Genomic DNA, 18561 nt, shown 5'->3' with positions numbered 1-18561 from the left:
AAGTCCTTGGACTCACGTGTAGCTTATTTCTTTCAGCTGTTCTGACAGTATCTGTGTTTCTGTCCAGTGATGGTAAAGAAACTGAAAATCAAAGACTGCAGCTGTTTCCAAGTGTTCTTCTCATTTACCTACAAACCAAACGCATGCCACTAAAACAGTATTAAATGTGCCATGATAACAACTTTAAGTTCATTTCAACATGTTTTTCTGCTTTTTGCAGTTTATGGTTTCTTTGCAGGATTCATTTTAAGTTTGAAAAGAAGCAGAGTGAAGATGGAGACAGAGTGTAATGGTACTGCTCTTAGTTTAGATGTAAAATTTAACCTTTAGGCGATTAACTGAATGCTCACCATTCCTCTTTACTCTGCTTCAATCTGAAAACTGTTGGCAACAATTCTCTACATCCCACCCCCCAAGCCTCTTTTCCTTGCTGCTGCAGGACATGTGAGAAGAGTTCCCTTGAATTCTGATTGGCTGCCTGCTGACCAGTGGTAGTGGAACTGGAGATACACCCAGTGGACATATGGAGCTGATTAAAAACAGAGAGGCAGTGATATCATCCTTGACTGTCTCAGCGGTGGATCAGTCCACACTCTTTTACAGCCTCAGGGAGTCCTGCTAATGCACATTACTGAACTTTAGTCTATTTCACTACATAAATAATGGTCAGTAGTGGGCGAGTTATTCCTTTAGTTATGGGGATCACAAGGCACAAATCCTCTATCCAAAATTCCACGACACTACTTTTAAGCCATCCCTAATCTCTTTATATTTTGCTGGAAAAATGGGAAATAGGTGATTTATTGGAATGTCCAAATATATGGAAATGTAGTATATAAGGCAAAAACAGTTTGTGCTGTTCTATAGTTTGAAAGTCTGTAAGGCATGACCACCTTTACTCTATAAGTAGTTTTCAGGAATAGTTCTCCAGGATTCTTGCAAGACATTCAAGCTCTTCTTTTGGATGTTGGCTGCCTTTTGTTCTGTTCTCTGCCAAGATGATCCCACACTGCTTCAATAATGTTGAGGTCTGGTCTCTGCTGAGGCCAGTCCATGATTGATAGTGTCATGGATAAAACACTGTTTTGGGATCATTGTCATGATAAAAAAAAAAAACTTTCTATTTTTGTGTTCTTAATGCCATCAATTTTGACAAGTTCCCCAACACCACTGGCTGAAGTGCAATTCAAATCCACCTTGTTTGTGCAAAGATACAACTCAATGCCTGTCAAACAGTCTTTTCTTTAGCAATTTGTCAATTTGGTTTTTTGTATTTGTGTAAAGAAATGGGAACCAATTATGTGCTTTTTGCCTCTGGCTGCTAGTAACAAAGTGTCTAAAGGTATAATTTTAAGTTGTTTCTTTGCTAAGTTTTCTGTTTCCTGCAGACAACACACTGATACACTGCTTTTAATGCTTGGCTGATAGGTCAGTGGTAAGTGACTTAAAAAACAAAAGTGGCGATGTGCATAGACGCGACTGAAAACGAGTGAAAATCTCCACACACAAAAAAGCTCGGGACCACTTTAAAAGTTAGAAGAATGCATTTTTTATTATAAGAAAAATAAATGACTAGTGGCTCAAGACTTCTGCAAAGTACTGTACATAATAAAAGTTACTAAAGTTTTGCATTGTGCAGTAAGATGAGAATCAATTTATTATCCTGTTAGGTCCACATATATTTGGACTTCTTCTCTATTTTCCCTATCCTTCTGTTCATTCTCTCCCAACCTCTCTGTCCTTTTTCTTTCTCTTCGTCATCCCGCAGTTATGTCTGTTCTGATTGTAATGACTTAAAATAAAATAACAATATTAAAATTTAAAAAGTAATAAAAAAAAATCCTGACAAAATTCTAATTAACTATGACAATCAAGTGGACCTGAATAGCAAAAGGTCCACTTGGCACAATCAATCTGGGCATTTTCCTTGGACTTCAGAAGACAATTCCGATTGCTACAGTGACGCGGAAAAAAAAGTGATCAATACAATCCTAAAATTAGTTCTAATAGGTACATTAAGAAACCACAGAGCAGCATTTTGAACAGAGTTCAGGATGACTTTTTAGGGATACCCCAGAGGAGGGAGTGGAAGCGGTTAAGAAATACTGTATATACTAGCTGGAAATGACAAACTGGTTTTAGACTCAGATTCTGACTCTAACCAGTATTCTTTTTATTTCAAGGACATAAATTACTATATTTGGAAAGAGGGGGGGCATATTAAATAGCACACGCAATTTGCAAAGTGCATCCATAAAATAAGCGCAAGATGCAGACATATTGGCTAATTAGTGCTAGGTAATGGACTGATAAGCCACTACAATTTCACCCCCCAGAATTAAAGCACAAACTTGCTGAATGGTCTGTTGTACACTACAAACATGTTGGTCAGATAATCCATCAAAATGCTCCCAAACATGCTCCCCTTATTAACAGTATTAGTTTAAAACGATTATATGTATAATGTCCTGGAAATCTAAATTTCAGCTACGACATAAAAACAAAACAAAATAAACAAAAAGAACAACCTCTAGCGAGCTCACCAGTCTTTTGATTTACTGTTACTGGGTGACACATCAGTGACCTTTGTAATTTGAACCGCACTTAACCTCCTGACATGCCCAGATACCCGCTGAGTCCACTGCGCATTCGCTGCAGAAAACGCTTTCACCTGCAGATCTTGTAGAGGCCGGCAGGGGGCGCTCTGTTCTCTGGCTTCTCTCCCTCTCTGGCTGTCCCTGCGACTCTCCCTCTACTCCCCTCATCTTCCCTCAGATACTGTACAGCAGGCAAAAAAAAAAAAGTCGGATCAAGCTTTTCCGGTCTGCTGGCACTAATTTCCTCTCAAGACCTCTGGCGTTGAAGCTGAGGATACGCACAGATCCAGAGACAGAGCGCGACATCCTGGGGAAGGAGCAGCAGGGAGGACCTGGTGAAATTAACCGCACAGTCTTGCACCCGTCTCAAGGGGTTTTCTACCACGGGTGAGTGGATCCTGTGAGCAGGGAGAGGAGGAACAGAGAGGGAGAAGGGAGCAGAATGCTTCGGCAGATGGGAGCGCTCCCGAGTCTCGTCGCGGCTGCTCCGTGCTTTCCCATCCGCGCGTCTCTTCGTCTCCGTGAAGCCGCCACATAGCGGCCGCCGCTGCCCGTCCTCCTCTCCGCCGCCACTCCGGGTATTTGCCCGGCTCGTTATTGCATAACCCAGCGTCTTTGTCACCAGCCCCGACTTGATTCTCGTCAGTCAGCGGTGAGGGGATCCACATCTTGTTTACCGGCCCAGCGAGAGCAGCGAGGCGTCCAAGCAGGATTTTAAGCCGGATCATCACGCTGTCTGGCGGTGATGAGAACTCACCCCGAGTGGATTTCACTGGTGTGCTGCCAGAAGCATCTGGAAAGGATAAGACAGGAATACACTCCCCCCTCCAGAGTACCAGAGGATAGTTCACATCTCAGACGGGTCGGTGTTTGAGCTGTGCAGCTGCTGACTGATGCCTTTTAGCTTGTGTTTTATTGGGGAATAGTTTTATTCACTCTGGCTGCCCCAACTGACACAGTTCATAACCAGATTTCCTCCTGACCCCAGTGGGCTTGAACATGTTGAATACCCCTGTCCTTGTTGCTTGCAGCTGGTGACTGAAGGATAAGCATCCTATTCGACAAATCACAACAGATTAGTAATCCAGCAAGGTTTACTTTTAGCGATGCAGTGAAGATGTGTGCAGCCAGATTCAGTGGCTGCCTCAATGGCTGTGCTGAGGAGGCCCCCAGTAGTGTTGCAGGGGCTGCTGGTTCAGTCATGGTCTCCAGGATGCTGGACTGGTCTGAGGCAGGTGCCCGCATCCTCCACAGCCTGGAAATGGGCACAGTGATGACCATCTTCTATCAGAAAAAGTCTCAGCGCCCTGAGAGGAGAACGTTCCAGATAAGGCAGGACACGAGGCAGATAGTGTGGAGCAGAAACCCAGACAAAATAGAAGGAGAGAGTAAGTATAAAATTGGGGATTGATTTCTGTGAAATGTTTAAAGTCAGTAATTCATGTTGAAAAGTCAAACAGTTCTTCTAAACTAGCAGCAGTGAAACAATTGTGCTTTTAAGGCTTTTAAGGCTAATCCAATGTTTGCGTCTGCCAAGTTTAAACCAGCCCGCAAAACACAAGCATGTTTAAACCATGGAAACATCTGTCTCACATTTATAACACGCAGAAGTGTGTTTGAGTCAACCAAAGAGTCAACCTGGTTGAGCCTTTCCATCTTGGAGCTGTTCTGAAACAAGACCACAGATTCAGACAGCAGCGCTCCATATAAAACAACCTGAAGAACCAATCCCATAAACGTATAGGTTTGCTCTACATCACAGGTGTCGAACTCCAGTCCTCGAAGGCCGCAGTCCTGAAACGTTTCCATGTGTCTGTGCTGCAACACATGGAGAAAATTAGTAGGTCATTATCAGAACTCTATGGAACTTGACTGCATGCTGAGGTGGCAATTCAGCCATTTGATTCATGGTACAGCAGCTCATGAATATGGTGCAATAAAAGTACTTTTAGAAGTTAAAACTTAAATTTATTTAAACTTACTTGCACAAGGGTTAGGGGTTGCCACCTCGGCATGCAGTCAAGTCTTTCCAATGACCTAATTTTATTCAGGTTTGTGCAGCAGGGACACATTTCAAAGTTTCGAGGACTGGAGTTTGACACATGGTCAGAGCTGCTGACCATGCATGTAACGCATTATTAGAAATCTGAGTATGATGTTATTTATGTGGACTCTTTCAGCTCATTGTGAAAGTCTCTACTGCTGTTTTGGTACCATTGTGCTTGATTCTCTCCTCTGCTCGCTGTTTTCTGTCTGGTTTAGGTTGATACCTGGCTTTTTTTTAAGGCAGTAAATGAGAATTTTTAGGAAAAAAACCCCCACCATCACTTCATCAAGACAAGGTTATTAAAGAAAATCCAATATTCTGATGTTCCAGTTCAGTCTTTATTTGAAAAATCTTCAAAATAGATATTATGCGTCATATAAAAGTGGTTAGAAACAGTCTCACATAGATGCAGTGCCAACACTAGACAGCAGATTTTCCCACGTCAGTTACATTAAAAGCTGAAATGAAAGGCAGTGATCAATACAGTTTTCTCCAGGCGTTAATCTGCTTAACATGGCTAACTAGCATAGGCAACATGAGCACTTGGCTAATTAGCCATCAATATATAATTCACATTATCAGAATTATGTCCTGACCCCTGTTTCCTTTCTTTATTTACAATCATCCCATTACAAACTGTAGTCTGTATAAAAATGTTAAAGAGTTATTATGTGTATTTATGTGTATGCTCATATGCTCCCTAACTTGCTGCACTTATGCAAGATTTCTGTATCGTGCTATTAAATAATGAGAGCTCAACAGCAGGGGCAGTGGATCATGTGTTTGATGACCTGAAGTTGAGGCAGCAGCACAGAAAGGCCTTCTGTCTTGAACCATCACACCCATGTTCACAGACTCATCAAGCCTCAAAGATAAATCTGCGGATGTGACAAAGTTTTGTATTCACACAAATGAATGTGAATGGCTGTGTTTACGCTATATTTATGAGTTAAATGAAGGAGAACAATAGATCCCATAGAACTTCTTAACATTTTTTACACACCTCACACAGTACAGCCTCTGTCTGAGTGCTCACTGCTGATCCGTACAAAGAGAATACCTTGTTCTGAAAGCAAGGCATAATTGCGTGATGTGGTACTGTGTATTTTTTTTTCTTTTTTGGGAGGTGGGGCTGCTGTAGGGCTATAAAAAGTGGGTAAATCTAGAGAAAATAGTTGATATAGAGATATATAGTTGGCAACACTGCTGTAAATAAGGGTTGCAGGCATACAGAGAATTCTCTTTATTGAAAAAAAGAGAATCTATGTCTATTATTAAAAAAGAATATATACAACAAACAAATATCCAGATACATACAGTGATTACATAGTTATGAAGAAGCTTTATAAAAATGCAAAATAACAATAATTGGGTGTATTTCTCTATAGCAGAGGTTTGATTGATTTTAAATATTTGTGCTCAGAAATCTTTTAACTATTGAGAATAACACATTCATACAGGATATGATGGCGCTGTTTTCCACAAATCACATGCACAGATTGTGTATCAGAAGATGTTGAAGTATCAGCCAACGATTAGGTGTCAGTGAAATATGCTGACAAGCAAAGAAACAGGACACCACAGTCTGCTTCCTCAGCTCTGTGTTCACGCTTTTAAGAGGTGATTACCAACTATAGACTGTATGTAAAAGATGGATATGGACACCTTGATGTTGGTCACTGGGCTGCAAAGCTTTTTAAAGCCTCAAGCTGAGGATTTTTGCAGGTGCCATTGTCAATAGAGACCTGTCCTAAACCACACTCTGCTTTAATGTCCTAAACAGTGTGAAATCCACTTCTTGAAAACACCACCTTCAAGCGGTTACATCTTTTAAATCCATCCATCCATTTTTTTAAATACAGCATACCAGCTGTGACCCATTAAGATGCAGTTTAATGTTAATTTTTATCTGTTATGGCAGCAGGATAAAGGATAAAAGTACAGTCAAGTGCCCAGTGAGGCCTTATACTGAGACAGTGCAAATGTACAAAAATTACACATTTTGTTGCTTTTCTGTCTCAGTTTCTTTGTCCATAAGTGCACTATGGATAAAGAAAGTGAGGTTTTACAAACCAAATGACACAAATATTTATGCACACCGTGTGTGTTTGTGTGTACAGCACTTTCTTTCTCCACAGTGCGCTTGTGGGCAAAGAAACTTTGACAGCCTAAAATAAAACCAACTTCAAAGTAAATGTAGGAAAAGCTGACTTTGAAGGCTTAGCCAACTGTTTAATCAAGTTTCTTCTGATTTAAAACTAAATTTGTCCAGTTTTACGCTCTAATTCAGATTCCTTATAAAGGTTTTGTATTTAACAATTTTAAGAGTGTTTTAGAGCTTTAAAGTTTGATTTCTCATGGAACTCATGGCTCAGTAGCTTTCCTTTTTCGGGGGTTTTGAGCTATGAGATTCCCTCTGTAGTCACTGGATGAAAACCAGACCTGATGTGGTTGAAAGCTCAGGAAAAAGGCATTGTTTTGCTGGTGATGCAAAAAGCTCTGAGATCTGGATGCTGCTTAAGCTTGAAGCAAAATCAATATATAGTTAACTGATCCTTTGAAAAAACAGGTTTCTGGGGTTTTCGTTCTAAGCGTTGCTGTAAAATGACATTTTGCTGTGGCAGGCTGTTCCCCACAGTGTCGGAGTGTCTCCCGTCCCGACACTGTGACAGGGCCCTCAGACGACAGACAGATCATGACCCTGTGACCTCTGTTTCCTCCAAGTCAGCCTGCCTGTCACTCTCAGCACACATGCTGCTGCGGCGTGGATCTTTGGCCAGCTTTAGCTTTTCTGCCGGCTGCCCAACATCCTGACTGACTGACTGGCAGGTTGTGGGCTTAGACGACTGAGACAGCCTATTGGAGTGGAGTCAAGTGGCAGTGGTAAACTTAAAGCAGGCGGCTGTTGTTGGGCTGTTGATTCGTCCTGTCTGGGGTGTGGACGCTATTGTCTGCGTCCTGGATTTTGTTGCCCGGGAGTGGATTTGTTACAGATTCTGTTAGTACTGAGAAAACTTATGGTATTCACAACTGGCATGCTAGAGTTTCCTTCTGTCTGCCATGTGTTATTTTAACTCCAGCAACTCTTCAGAGGCGACGCATCACCCTGACAACCAAGAAAACTGAGGTTTAAATAGGTGTCAGGTGTTGTATTTTGATCCAAGCCATGATTTTTTAAAAACCAAACCAAGTAGGTCATATATACAAATATATATATATACAGTATTCTGTAAGTCTTGAGACAACTGAATTTCTGTGAAAAATTGGAAATTGGTGCAGCGATTTATTGAAAGCTATCCAAACATAAATGGATATATAATCTATAAGGCAACAAGAGAGTGGTTCAGAACAGCCTCCTTGTAATTTCGATAAGTATTCTTCATGAGTAGCACTCCAAGCTTCTTAAGCTCTTCTTTGGATGGTGGCTGCCCTGTGTGCTGTTATTTGTCAAGATGATCCCACACCACTTCAATAAAGTTCAGGTCTGGATTCTGGGGAGGCCAGTCCACGACCGATAATATTTCATTGTGTTTTTGTATCTAAGTATGCTTTTACTGGATGTGTTTGGGGTCATTGTCATGCTGAAAAATGAGGCTGCTGCCAATCAGACATTTTCCTTGAAAAGCAGCCCTAAACCAGGACATACATTTGAAATTAGGATTCACTACAGGATCTGTTGCCACTGATTTTTATTAAAGTCATTGTGTAATTTGGCTTAATAATAAGATATTTTGTGTTATTTGCTTTGTGAGGGTTTCGATCATTGTCTGTTGTGTGAGCAGCAGAATGAAATTTTTATTTTATGAACACATTCACAATGAAAAGCTAAAACATACAGCACAGAAGCTGGGAGAACACAGAAAAGCTAGCCTATAGTTTTTAGATGACCTTCCTTTTTTTTTAAAATTGTTGAGCTGTGATATTCAAACTGTAGCAAAGTTCATGTGTGCCATCTCGGCCCTCTGTTTCAACAACAAACAGTTCAGTATCAGTAAGCATTTCTTAAGCTAGCAGTCATTTAAGGGGTTGGGCAAGTCAGCAGTTGTTAGAACCACAGACTGTAAGTAAAAGATGGTTTCTGGACTTCTCTGCATCTCATTTTTCACAATCACATGTTGTTACTTGCTCTGCAGATGATGTCCAGTAGGTGAATAATGAAGAATTTATTAATACTGTTTAGTTATCTGTAGTTGCCCCTCCTCTCTTCTGAACTCTCCTCTGCCAATCTTTCTCTGAACGCTCAGAGGCTGATTTAACCTTAATTGTAAACCTAGCAAAAAACAGCACCTTGGCTAATGAAGGGAAAAACATTCAAGTGTGAGCATGTACAAAATCACAGAGAACACCTACTCTGTCCAAGTCTACACATTCCCACAATGGTAAAAACAAAAACACCCCGTTTACACAAAAACACAAAAATCCTCCCACTGGAAAAACTCATCAGTAGATTCTAGGAATTCAGCAGGTCTCTCTTTGACTTTAGCTCCCACAGCTCTTACTCTCAGCCACCCATGTTTATCCCTCCTCTTCTCGCCTCTCCATTTTCTTCCCCCAGCTGTCCTTTCTCATTTTCCTGCCCCCACGCATTCACCTAAACACCCTTCTCATTTCCAGATTTTCTCTGACCTCCCACATTATTTTCTCACTCTGCTTTCTTTCACTTTCTTTTTGTAGCTACAAGCTCATTTATCTCACGCTTAGACCATCATGACCTTCCCCTTCTCTCCTGCTTTTCTTTCCTTTGTTTTTGTTGTTTTTTTTCCCTACTGTTTGCTCAGCTATGTACACACCTGCATGCTTGGATTCAGTGTTTTTTGTCTGAGATGAGCACTTTGGCAAACAGTGGAGGTATTAAGTCTTGAGGCAAAGGAAGTATGGGGTTATCAAGGAGTGTCTCACTTCCTGCCTCAGATTGAAGGGCCGAAAACAAAAGGCCCAGCGTCATCTACAGGAAGCAGAGACATGGTCCACAAATGAGGAGTTGGATGTTTGAGATACTCAGAGTATTTTGAATCAACAAAGAACAATTTTGTTCTTGATTAGGGTTAGCCAGAGTCAGTTTATCTGAAATGTGCATATGTAAGATCACTATGCTGAAAAATATGAGATTGCTCTCAGCGGTGTCGATTGTCCTCCCATCTTTAAATTTTTTCTTTAGCTCCATTAAGCTGGGACCATACAGAGTATAGAAAAGTAGCTTCAGAATCTGAAAAATGAAGTCTGCATCCTTTATAATGGCCAGCAGGGGGCAACTCCTGTGGTCACTAAAAGAAGGTTGTAAGTATGTGGAAAAACTTCTCCTTTGTTATTTGATCTGTGACCTCAGTAAATGTTTTCCTTCTAATTTATTGTCTCCATTAGAGTGAAAAACAAGGATAGAGCCAGGCATTATTCAGTGCTTAACAGTTAATCGAATATAAATTTTAGGTATGATTTTGTCTTTTAGTATTTATGAAAAAAAAAGTAGTGCTATCAGCGTTAATCTTCATGGGGCTGTACGGCGCTAACGCGGTAACAAGCTAACCGCTCTAATGTGTTGACGCCGTGCAGTCCCACGCACGGGACGACCCATGCTAACTCGCTAACGGAGATTTGCCGTGTTAATGTGGTTATGGCGTTAACGTCATTTTAACGAGATTAATGCTGACAGCACAAAAAATTGGATAAATTGCATTTTTGTATTCATTTTTACTATCATTTTCTCTTGTCTAGCATGAACATTTTCCTTTACAGCAATGCACTTTCTCCCCTCCTTCAGAGCCAACTCAAAATTTAGTTCAACTACATTATTTGGTTGACAAGATTGTCTAAAAGAAGTAAAAGGTGTAAAGGTTTTTGACAAGTGAACCTGCCTATTAGCAGCGGTAGGTGCCTTTGTGTACAGATCACCAGAGGTGTTTCACCTCACCAGTCCTGGAGCACAGTGTTGGTTGGCTTCAGGCTCTCCATCGCTCCCTGCATGGCTACCACGCATGTCTCTTCCTGAAGATGCAACATAATTACCAGTAGAGCCCTATGTCTGTGAAGGTTCTCAGTCATCCAGGTCTAAGGGCTTGGAAAGAAAAGCGTCTGAAGAGCCCTACCTATTTATACATGGGCCTAAATTATTGTCTGTTATAAGCTGTTTGGCAGTCTTTCAGTATCTACATTTATAACTAAATGAAAACTAAAAAGTAAAGAAGAGAGAAGAGAAATATCCTTTAGTCGTGTTGCATAGTTTGTCCATTAGAGGCCACAGTATCAGTCCACCTCTGATGACCAGTTTACATGTATTTGAAGTGCCTGAAGAAAGCTGCTGTAACTTTTAGAAGTTGTCTTCATCCACAGCCTTTCCCACTCCTTTCTACTCTTCTTATTAACAGTAAACATCTGTGAATTACAGTAGAAAATGGAAATCAGAGCCAGAAGTGGGGCAACGTGGCATTTTTGATGCTTTTTATATAACTACAGCAAGTGCAAGAGGTTCACATCGTCGACCCAGAGTGCATTGCTCATGCACGGTAATGACAGCTTCCATAAGTCATAATATGTATTAAAGTGGGATTTTTTGATTATTTTTTAAATATTTAAATTCCAAATTTGTAATCTCCATTAAATTTAACTTCATTTTGCCTTGTCTAGCTGGGCTATACATCTGTGTTTGGATGTCAGCTGAGTTCTTCGATAATGAAAGCTTAGAAGTTTTGCGCAGCAATAATACTATTAAACCATGTTACAGTTATGTCATATCAAGCTTTTCAATGACGAGTCCTTCTAACTGTTCATTATTTAGTCCTTGTCTAACCTGAACACCTCCCTCCCTTCAATTCAAATTCTTTGAGCTGCCATAAACTATTTGTTCCAACGGGCAGGAAATTCTGTTACTAGCTGTACCAGAAGAAATTTGTTTCACTGGAAGTCCACTGCAGCTATCAGTGGTGTGTGGTTTTAGGTCAGCTATGCACAAAATGGCTTTTAGGAGAGTTTCTACAGCCAGTGTCCGTCTAGCACTGAGTATTGACAGCAAACCAGAGAAGTTCATAAGCTGCTCTCATGATAAAACAACTGATTATATCTCTTTTTGTGATGGAGGTTTACCTTGTATTTTCTTTCTGTGAGGCTTCTGACATTACCTCACACTCTTACATGCTAAATGTGCAATTGGCCCTTTGGATACGTCTCCCTACTTATTCTTTAAACTTTACTTTAGATTGCAGAGTCTGTGTGTCTTTATCACAGCTATGTTTACAGCTTAGACCCGGATTAAAGACCGTAATATGTGTGGTATTTATCAGTCTCTGCATACTGCGGAGTGGGAAAGGCTGGGTGTGTGCTGCCATAGTTATGGTGAGCGAAGTGTGACGTTTGGTGAGCCGAGCGCCTGTTTGCCTTATTGTCCGGAGTCCAAACGAAATGGCAGGAAATAATAACGAGAGCGAGCAGAGGAAAACAAATAGGAGGTTTTTGAGGTATTTCTAAAATTAGTTTGGGAAGAAAGTGACTCAGCTTAGACTGTGAAGCACTTTGTATAGCTTCATGACTGATGCATATAGTGAGGCATTTTTGTTTTTTACATGTCTAGCTTGAGGGATATAAAAAAGGCCATGGCCTAAAAAGGAGTTTTATGATGCATCAGACAAACAAAAATAAAATTAGACTTAAAAAAGTGAAAGTTTTTGGTGTTGGGCTCTGACTAGGTCTTTTCTTTTTCAGCCAGTCTGTTGCAGGCTTGCTGCTGTGTTTGGGATCACTGTCCTGTTGCATGACATCTATCTGTCTTCTCTCTCCCCAGCAGATGGCCGCCCCTCCCTGAGCTTAGTTCTGCTGGAGGTTTCTTCCTGTTAAAAGGGAGTTTTTCCTTCCCACTGTCGCCAAAGTGCTTGCTCATAGGGGGTCATATGATTGTTGGGGTTCTCTCTGTATGTATTATTTTAGGGTCTACCTTACGATATAAAGTACCTCTAGGTGGCTGTTGTTTTGATTTGGCGCTGTATAAATAAGATTGTATTGAATTGAACCCAGTTTCAGACAACTTTCAGCTGTCAGACATTTGACTCTTTGGTATACAAAGGGGTTTATAGTTGATTCAAGGTGTCAAGGTAAGGTGTCCAGGTCCTGTGGCTGCAAAACAAGTCCACTCCCCCCAACCCCCCACTGTGCTTGATAGTTGGTATGAGGTGTTTGCGCTGGTATGCTTTGTGCATTATGTGCATTATGGCCAAACATTTCCACTTTTGTCTCTTTTCTTGTAGGAAGTCTTGTTGTTTGTTCAGATGTACCTTTGAAACCTTAAGCTCTGCTCTATGTGCTTTTAGAGGTTTTTCTTGGTCCTCATTCGTGTGAAGACTTTCTTTTACACATGACTGTATATGATCATGAAGACCGCTATTAAGAGTTACCAAGCAAACATTAGCTGTGTTTCCTCTTGGTTTAGTTTGAGTGCAACACCAGGTTAGTATTTCCAAGTACGAATAACCTGGATCTTGTTTTAAATTTCACCATGATTTTCACTTTGAGACAATCAAAGGGATATTTTTTAAGCTAATGTATGTGTGAATCATTTATGTTTATAATGGTGTTTTTTTTTACATCTTATAAAGTTATTATTTCCATGTACTGAAACCAAACAGATCTCTGGTTAAGAAATTGCTGCTTCCAGTGCTGGACCCCATCTCAATGAAGTACGGCCACATTTCCATCTGAGGAAAATGGCTTTCTCTTAATCTCATGCCAAACGTGCTCCATGTCATCTCCACATGCAGGAGGCTCAGATAGGAACCAGATTTCTGTTTGATTCCAGATTATTTACAACCTGCTGAGGATGGCCTTGGCTTGATAAAGACCCGGAACACTGTTCTTTCCCCTGCTGTGTGTTCCCTGTTGTGTATGCCCTGCAGTGTACATTTTGGAAAGATAGCTTTTTCCTGGTGGGATTTTTTTATGCCAATGGGAAAAAAGCTGTTGGGCTTCTGCTTGATTCCTGTTTTTATTCGGAAGAAGCTTCTCTGTGGTGGAAAAATCACATCCAGGCTTATAAAAGTCACATTCAGTTCAAGTGTGTGTGTGCTACAGTGGGTCTTTCTGTGGTCTGTGAATGGCAGAGCATTTTTGAGCCTATGTTTATGTGTGTTTGCACAAGACATCTGCTATGTCAGTAAGCTGGGGTTTTCTTTGTGGGTGTGTCGACTGCTCCCAGTGTCAAAGCAGAGGCCGGAGTTTACATCATATTCGGCGGTCTGTCACCCGACTCCATAAGCCTGCCAGTGGAGCTTTCACTGACTGAGCCACAAGTGTGCATTACATCTATGAAAGCCTTTATATGACACAGGAAATAAGCCAACGGTTAGATTGCATGTAAATCTTCATCAAATAAACAAAACTGCTTGACGTGCTATATTTTGAGAAATAAAAATGACTTATTTATAATAACTTTATGTTATGACTAAGACTGCAGTGCATATTGTAGGCACTGCAGTGCAGTGCCTACAATGTGCACTGCAGTCTTAGTCATAGAATAGTTTCGGACTGTGTGCTTACCCTGACATTGAACAGGCATGTTCACAATTTGCTTCAGAATTCCAGAAGAAGTTCCAACCATCAGAACCAAAGTAAAGTTTTCTCATGTTTCGTTTTGTAATTCTAACCAAAGTTTATCTCTATTTATGTTGTTTTCATGGTCACCGCCTGGCTGCTTGCACAGAGACTAAAGGTACAAATTGGTTTTATAGCAGGCCGAATATTTTTTTGTCCAGATGCTTAAGACTGAGACCTATCCCAGCTGTCATAAGGGGAGAAACAGAGTACACCCTGGACTCTTGAAATGTCGTTGAGCATCCTCAGTAAATTTTAATTAAGTTAATAAACGAAATTAAGTAAATTTAGTGGCTTAAAGCCATGATTATAAAAAGGGGCCTAATCTATTTTTCTGTTTCAGTGAGTTCAGAATATTTCTAAGTAATTCCCATGACCCAAAAGTTTAGCTCTAAACTCGCAATTTGAGACATTTTTCTTTCTTTTCTTTGCTCTGTGATGTCATTGAGAGCAGATAGACCTAATATGGTCATCTCAGGCACACAGCTCTGGCTGTGAGTACAGAAGCCCCACCCACCTGTTATTCAAAACTTCTTTTTCCAAGGAGAAGCCAATCAGAAGGGAGACTGAAAGTATAATCTCGCACTGTTAATAATGCAAAACTACTAGAGTCTCAAATTAAAAATACATTAGAGAATCTTTTCCTTTAATAATGTGGAAGGAAAGCGTAAACATCGGTGTGTTGCAGACATTCTGCAGTCAGCAGAAATGTTAGTGTGTGTTTTTGGGCTCTCACACACAAACACTGAGTATTTGTTCAGCTCTTCAGCAGCAGATTTCTGTGTGTTTGGCACTGAAATGAACAACGTGCCAAAGTGTGATTTATGGTTGTGCATATTTGCATTCATGCAACACAATCTTTCCTTCCTCTCTCTCTCCCTCCTACAGTCGACATACGGGAGATCCGGGAGCTGCGGTTGGGGAAGGGCTCCCGTGATTTTGAGCGCTACCCTGAGGAGGCTCGTAAGCTGGACTCCACCCACTGCTTTATAGTGCTGTACGGCCTGGAGTTTCGCCTCCGGACCCTCAGTGTAGCTGGTCAGTGTGTGTGTGTATATAAGCTACTGTCTGTGTATGTGTACTGATGATTCCCAAAGTGTTTTCACAGCTACTGTTTGGTTTTTCTCACAGTCATGTCTGCTGCTCAACTAGAACTCGCATCACATCACATAACATATTTTCTGTTACTCATTTTCACAACTTTGTTCATCTTAAACAATCAGTTTAGCACTGCTGTTTATTTAATTACTGTCAAAATGCCACATTTTGACACAATCTAACAATGTGCTTGGTTTCTCTATCATGATGTTAAGGCTCTACTGCAAACATATGTTGGTGGGCCCCTGGTGTTCACTGTCATAGTCTACAGTATCATAATTTGCCAAGTAACCATATAAGCAAAGCTTAGTTATGTAATCAACTTAAAATCACATCTTAAAATTTGATTTTCAACAACAAATAAAACAACCGTGTTTTATATTGTACTGTTACTTTACAATGAATCGTACAGACCTCAGTTATAATGAGTAAACCTGGAACCTACGTGGGTTTAAAACTACTGGTTTCCAAGTGAAGGTGTAAATCTAAATAACAACTATGGGGAAAATGAACTCTTATTTGTTAGTGTGTGTTTTTAATAGTTTTTGATACAGAGTTATATTTGTTATGAGAATCATTTTACTGTTGGGTATGGTCTTTTATTTCTGGAGGAATTCAAGACAACAATAAAACTACAAAATTTAAAATACCTACAATTCAGTTTTAGCAGGACAATTGTTGCCCTAAAAACATTCTTGCTCTGTGAATTTGTGTTTGTAGCCTTCAGTGAAGAGGAAGTCAACATGTGGATCACTGGACTCAACTGGCTAATGATGGACACGCAGAGGGCACCGGCACCACAACAGATTGACAGGTTTGTGTGTTTGTGTTTGAGAGAGCTGTAAACCTGAGGCTTCATATACACAAATGGATATGCTCCTATATCAACACACAAATCATTCCTGTCCATCATCTTAAAGGGCAGTTTGTGCTGGGAAGGTAGAGGAACGACAAAGAGACTCTCAGATTTATTACAGTTGGTCTTCTGATCACATCAGTGTAGCTTTGTACCAGAATGACAAGTATCACAAGAAACCTGTGGCAAACATCAGAAGAAACTCTGGATGAAAATCTGTATTATGAGTAATAATAAGAGTAGAAAACAATAATCATATACTTACACATATATAGACCACCGGAAGGGACCGGTCCGGTCTGGGGGATCTTGAGGATCAGGACTGTCCAGCCTTCGGTTAGCCATTCCGGGTGTCTAGCAGCTGGTTCATTAGTACTGCCAGAAGCTTGTGGAGTGCAGTCAGCTTCTTCAACCAGTAGGTGTGAACCATGTCGGGGCCTGGTACTGTCCAATTCTTCATACTGGAGACCCTTTCTGCCACTGTGATGGTTACTGGACCCTGTTAAGGGAGGTTGCTGTGGTCTGCTCTTAGATCCACTAGCCCCTGAGCATTGCCGTTAAGGGTTGCGTCCTTCTCCCATAAGCTCTTCCAGTATTGCTCCGTCTCCAGCCTTGGGGGTGCTGTTCTCACAAATTCACATTAACTACTTACATCCAGGGTCTAGCTAGAACCTCATAGATTTGAAACTGAAAGTTAGAAATTCCTCCACAAATAGTGATCCAATTGCTGCAGTATGGTGATATAGGCACTCTGCAGCTTTGCTTTACATAGAAATATGTCAAGTGTCCTGATTTTATTCGGTGTGTTAAAGAGACAGTAAGTAAGTAACAACTAAAAACACATCTTTTTAGAATTGCATTTTGTTAACTTTTGTCTGTTTTTGTTTTATACCTTGTGAAGCACTTTGTGATCTTTTATCTAGAAATGTGCTATATAAATAAAATTTTACTTACTTACTTATTAAGTATTAATGTACAGGATGTTTTATTAAATGTCAGAAGTTTGTGAAGCTTTTATTTTGACATTTAAATAAACAGGAAGCTGGAGGTTCAGAGAATAGTGGGGAAAGCATGGCTGCACCTTTGAGACCATTCATCAAAACAATCCTTTGGAAAGCAAAGGATGTGAGTTCCATCAGTTCTTTGGGAACTGATTATAGTGTGTTTTGTGTAGAGATGGCACGATACCACTTTTTTATGTCCGATACCGATACCGATATCATAAATTTGGATATCTGCCGATACCGATATGAATCCGATATAGTGTTTTTTAATCAACAAAACTGTTTTTTTTAAAATATCTTGCTGCATTTTGTATAAGTTCATACTCAAGTTTAAAACAACAACTACACTAAAGCTATTCTGTTATACCTGTATGCAAAAAAAAATATTTCATAGTTCAGCAATACTGATCAATCTAATAAACTTAAACCTACACCATCCTCCCTATTCTGGTATTTTAAAGAGTACTTAGCATAAATATTAAGCAGCCTAACTAATAGGGTTCCAACTCCCAGCAACAACAAAAATAAATAAATAAAAAATAGGGAACCACCCCTCACGCTCCACCTCATGATGCTTAATCGACGTAACCAACCTTAATTTGATGCAGTGTGAAAAAAATTATTTATTAAAAGCTAGACATTTTAAATGAGAATAAGAAAGAAAAGTATGTCTTTGTGCCCCCTTTTCCCTGTTAATGCCCTATCGGCCCCCCTGGCTAAACTTTGCTAGATCCGCCCCTGCACAGTTACCAGCGTCAGCTACGTAGAAAAAGATCCTCGAGTAGAAAGTAATAATAAATAAATTCTAACAACAGCTGATCAAGCTTAAACGTGCTGCTGTTGTTCAGCCGCTGGTTTCCTCTTTCTGGTGCAAAGTGGGCCAAAAGCAAACTAGAGACACGGACTCGCGACAGAAAAGCCGATCAGCTGATCGTTAAGCAGTTTCATGATTGAAGTAGCAGCAAGAAGAGGCAGTCGCTCCATATATCGTTTGTTAAGCTTAATGCAGGAATGCTTTACAAACATTCAGAGATGGACTTACACACTTGCTTTACTTCTCTCGGGATAACTTTGTCGGAGATGAAATGCCGGGTTGCTAGCGAAGCTCCAAATGCTATCCAGACCACCGACAGGTCCCGCATGCCACAGCCGCTCTATCACGTGATGCATACTGCTCCGACGTGCTAACGTTCTGAGGCGAGTTACGGCGTGTTGCAAGTTTTGTGAGGTGCTTTCGTGATATTTAATGGATCGGATTACATTTTTTATTTTTCTCCGATATCCGATCCAGTAATTTAGGTCAGTATCGGACCGATACCGATACGTAATATCGGATCGGTCCATCTCTAGTTTTGTGACAAACCAGTAATAGAAGTTCTAACCTGCTTA

The 18561-nt window shown here is 40.5% G+C and overlaps 1 protein-coding gene across 1 annotated transcript in view; it reads left to right on the top strand.

The window, feature by feature from the left end:
- Positions 1 to 2793: 2793 nt before the first annotated feature.
- Positions 2794 to 18561, top strand: part of LOC146614746 (1-phosphatidylinositol 4,5-bisphosphate phosphodiesterase gamma-1-like) — a 42590-nt gene continuing 26822 nt past the window's right edge. The window contains exons 1-3 of the mRNA XM_085376484.1: positions 2794 to 3985; positions 15103 to 15252; positions 16033 to 16126. Coding sequence (XP_085232610.1) covers positions 3715 to 3985; positions 15103 to 15252; positions 16033 to 16126 — 515 coding nt within the window. The 5' untranslated portion in view covers positions 2794 to 3714. The remainder of the gene's footprint in view (positions 3986 to 15102; positions 15253 to 16032; positions 16127 to 18561) is intronic.

This window comes from Diplotaxodon limnothrissa, linkage group LG17 (assembly GCF_057381915.1).
Source record: "Diplotaxodon limnothrissa isolate DT_005_m linkage group LG17, D_limnothrissa_male_GT1.1, whole genome shotgun sequence".
Taxonomy (NCBI): Eukaryota; Metazoa; Chordata; class Actinopteri; order Cichliformes; family Cichlidae; genus Diplotaxodon; species Diplotaxodon limnothrissa.
The sequence above is the reverse complement of the archived record's forward strand: the minus strand, read 5'-3'. Positions and strand labels throughout refer to the sequence as shown.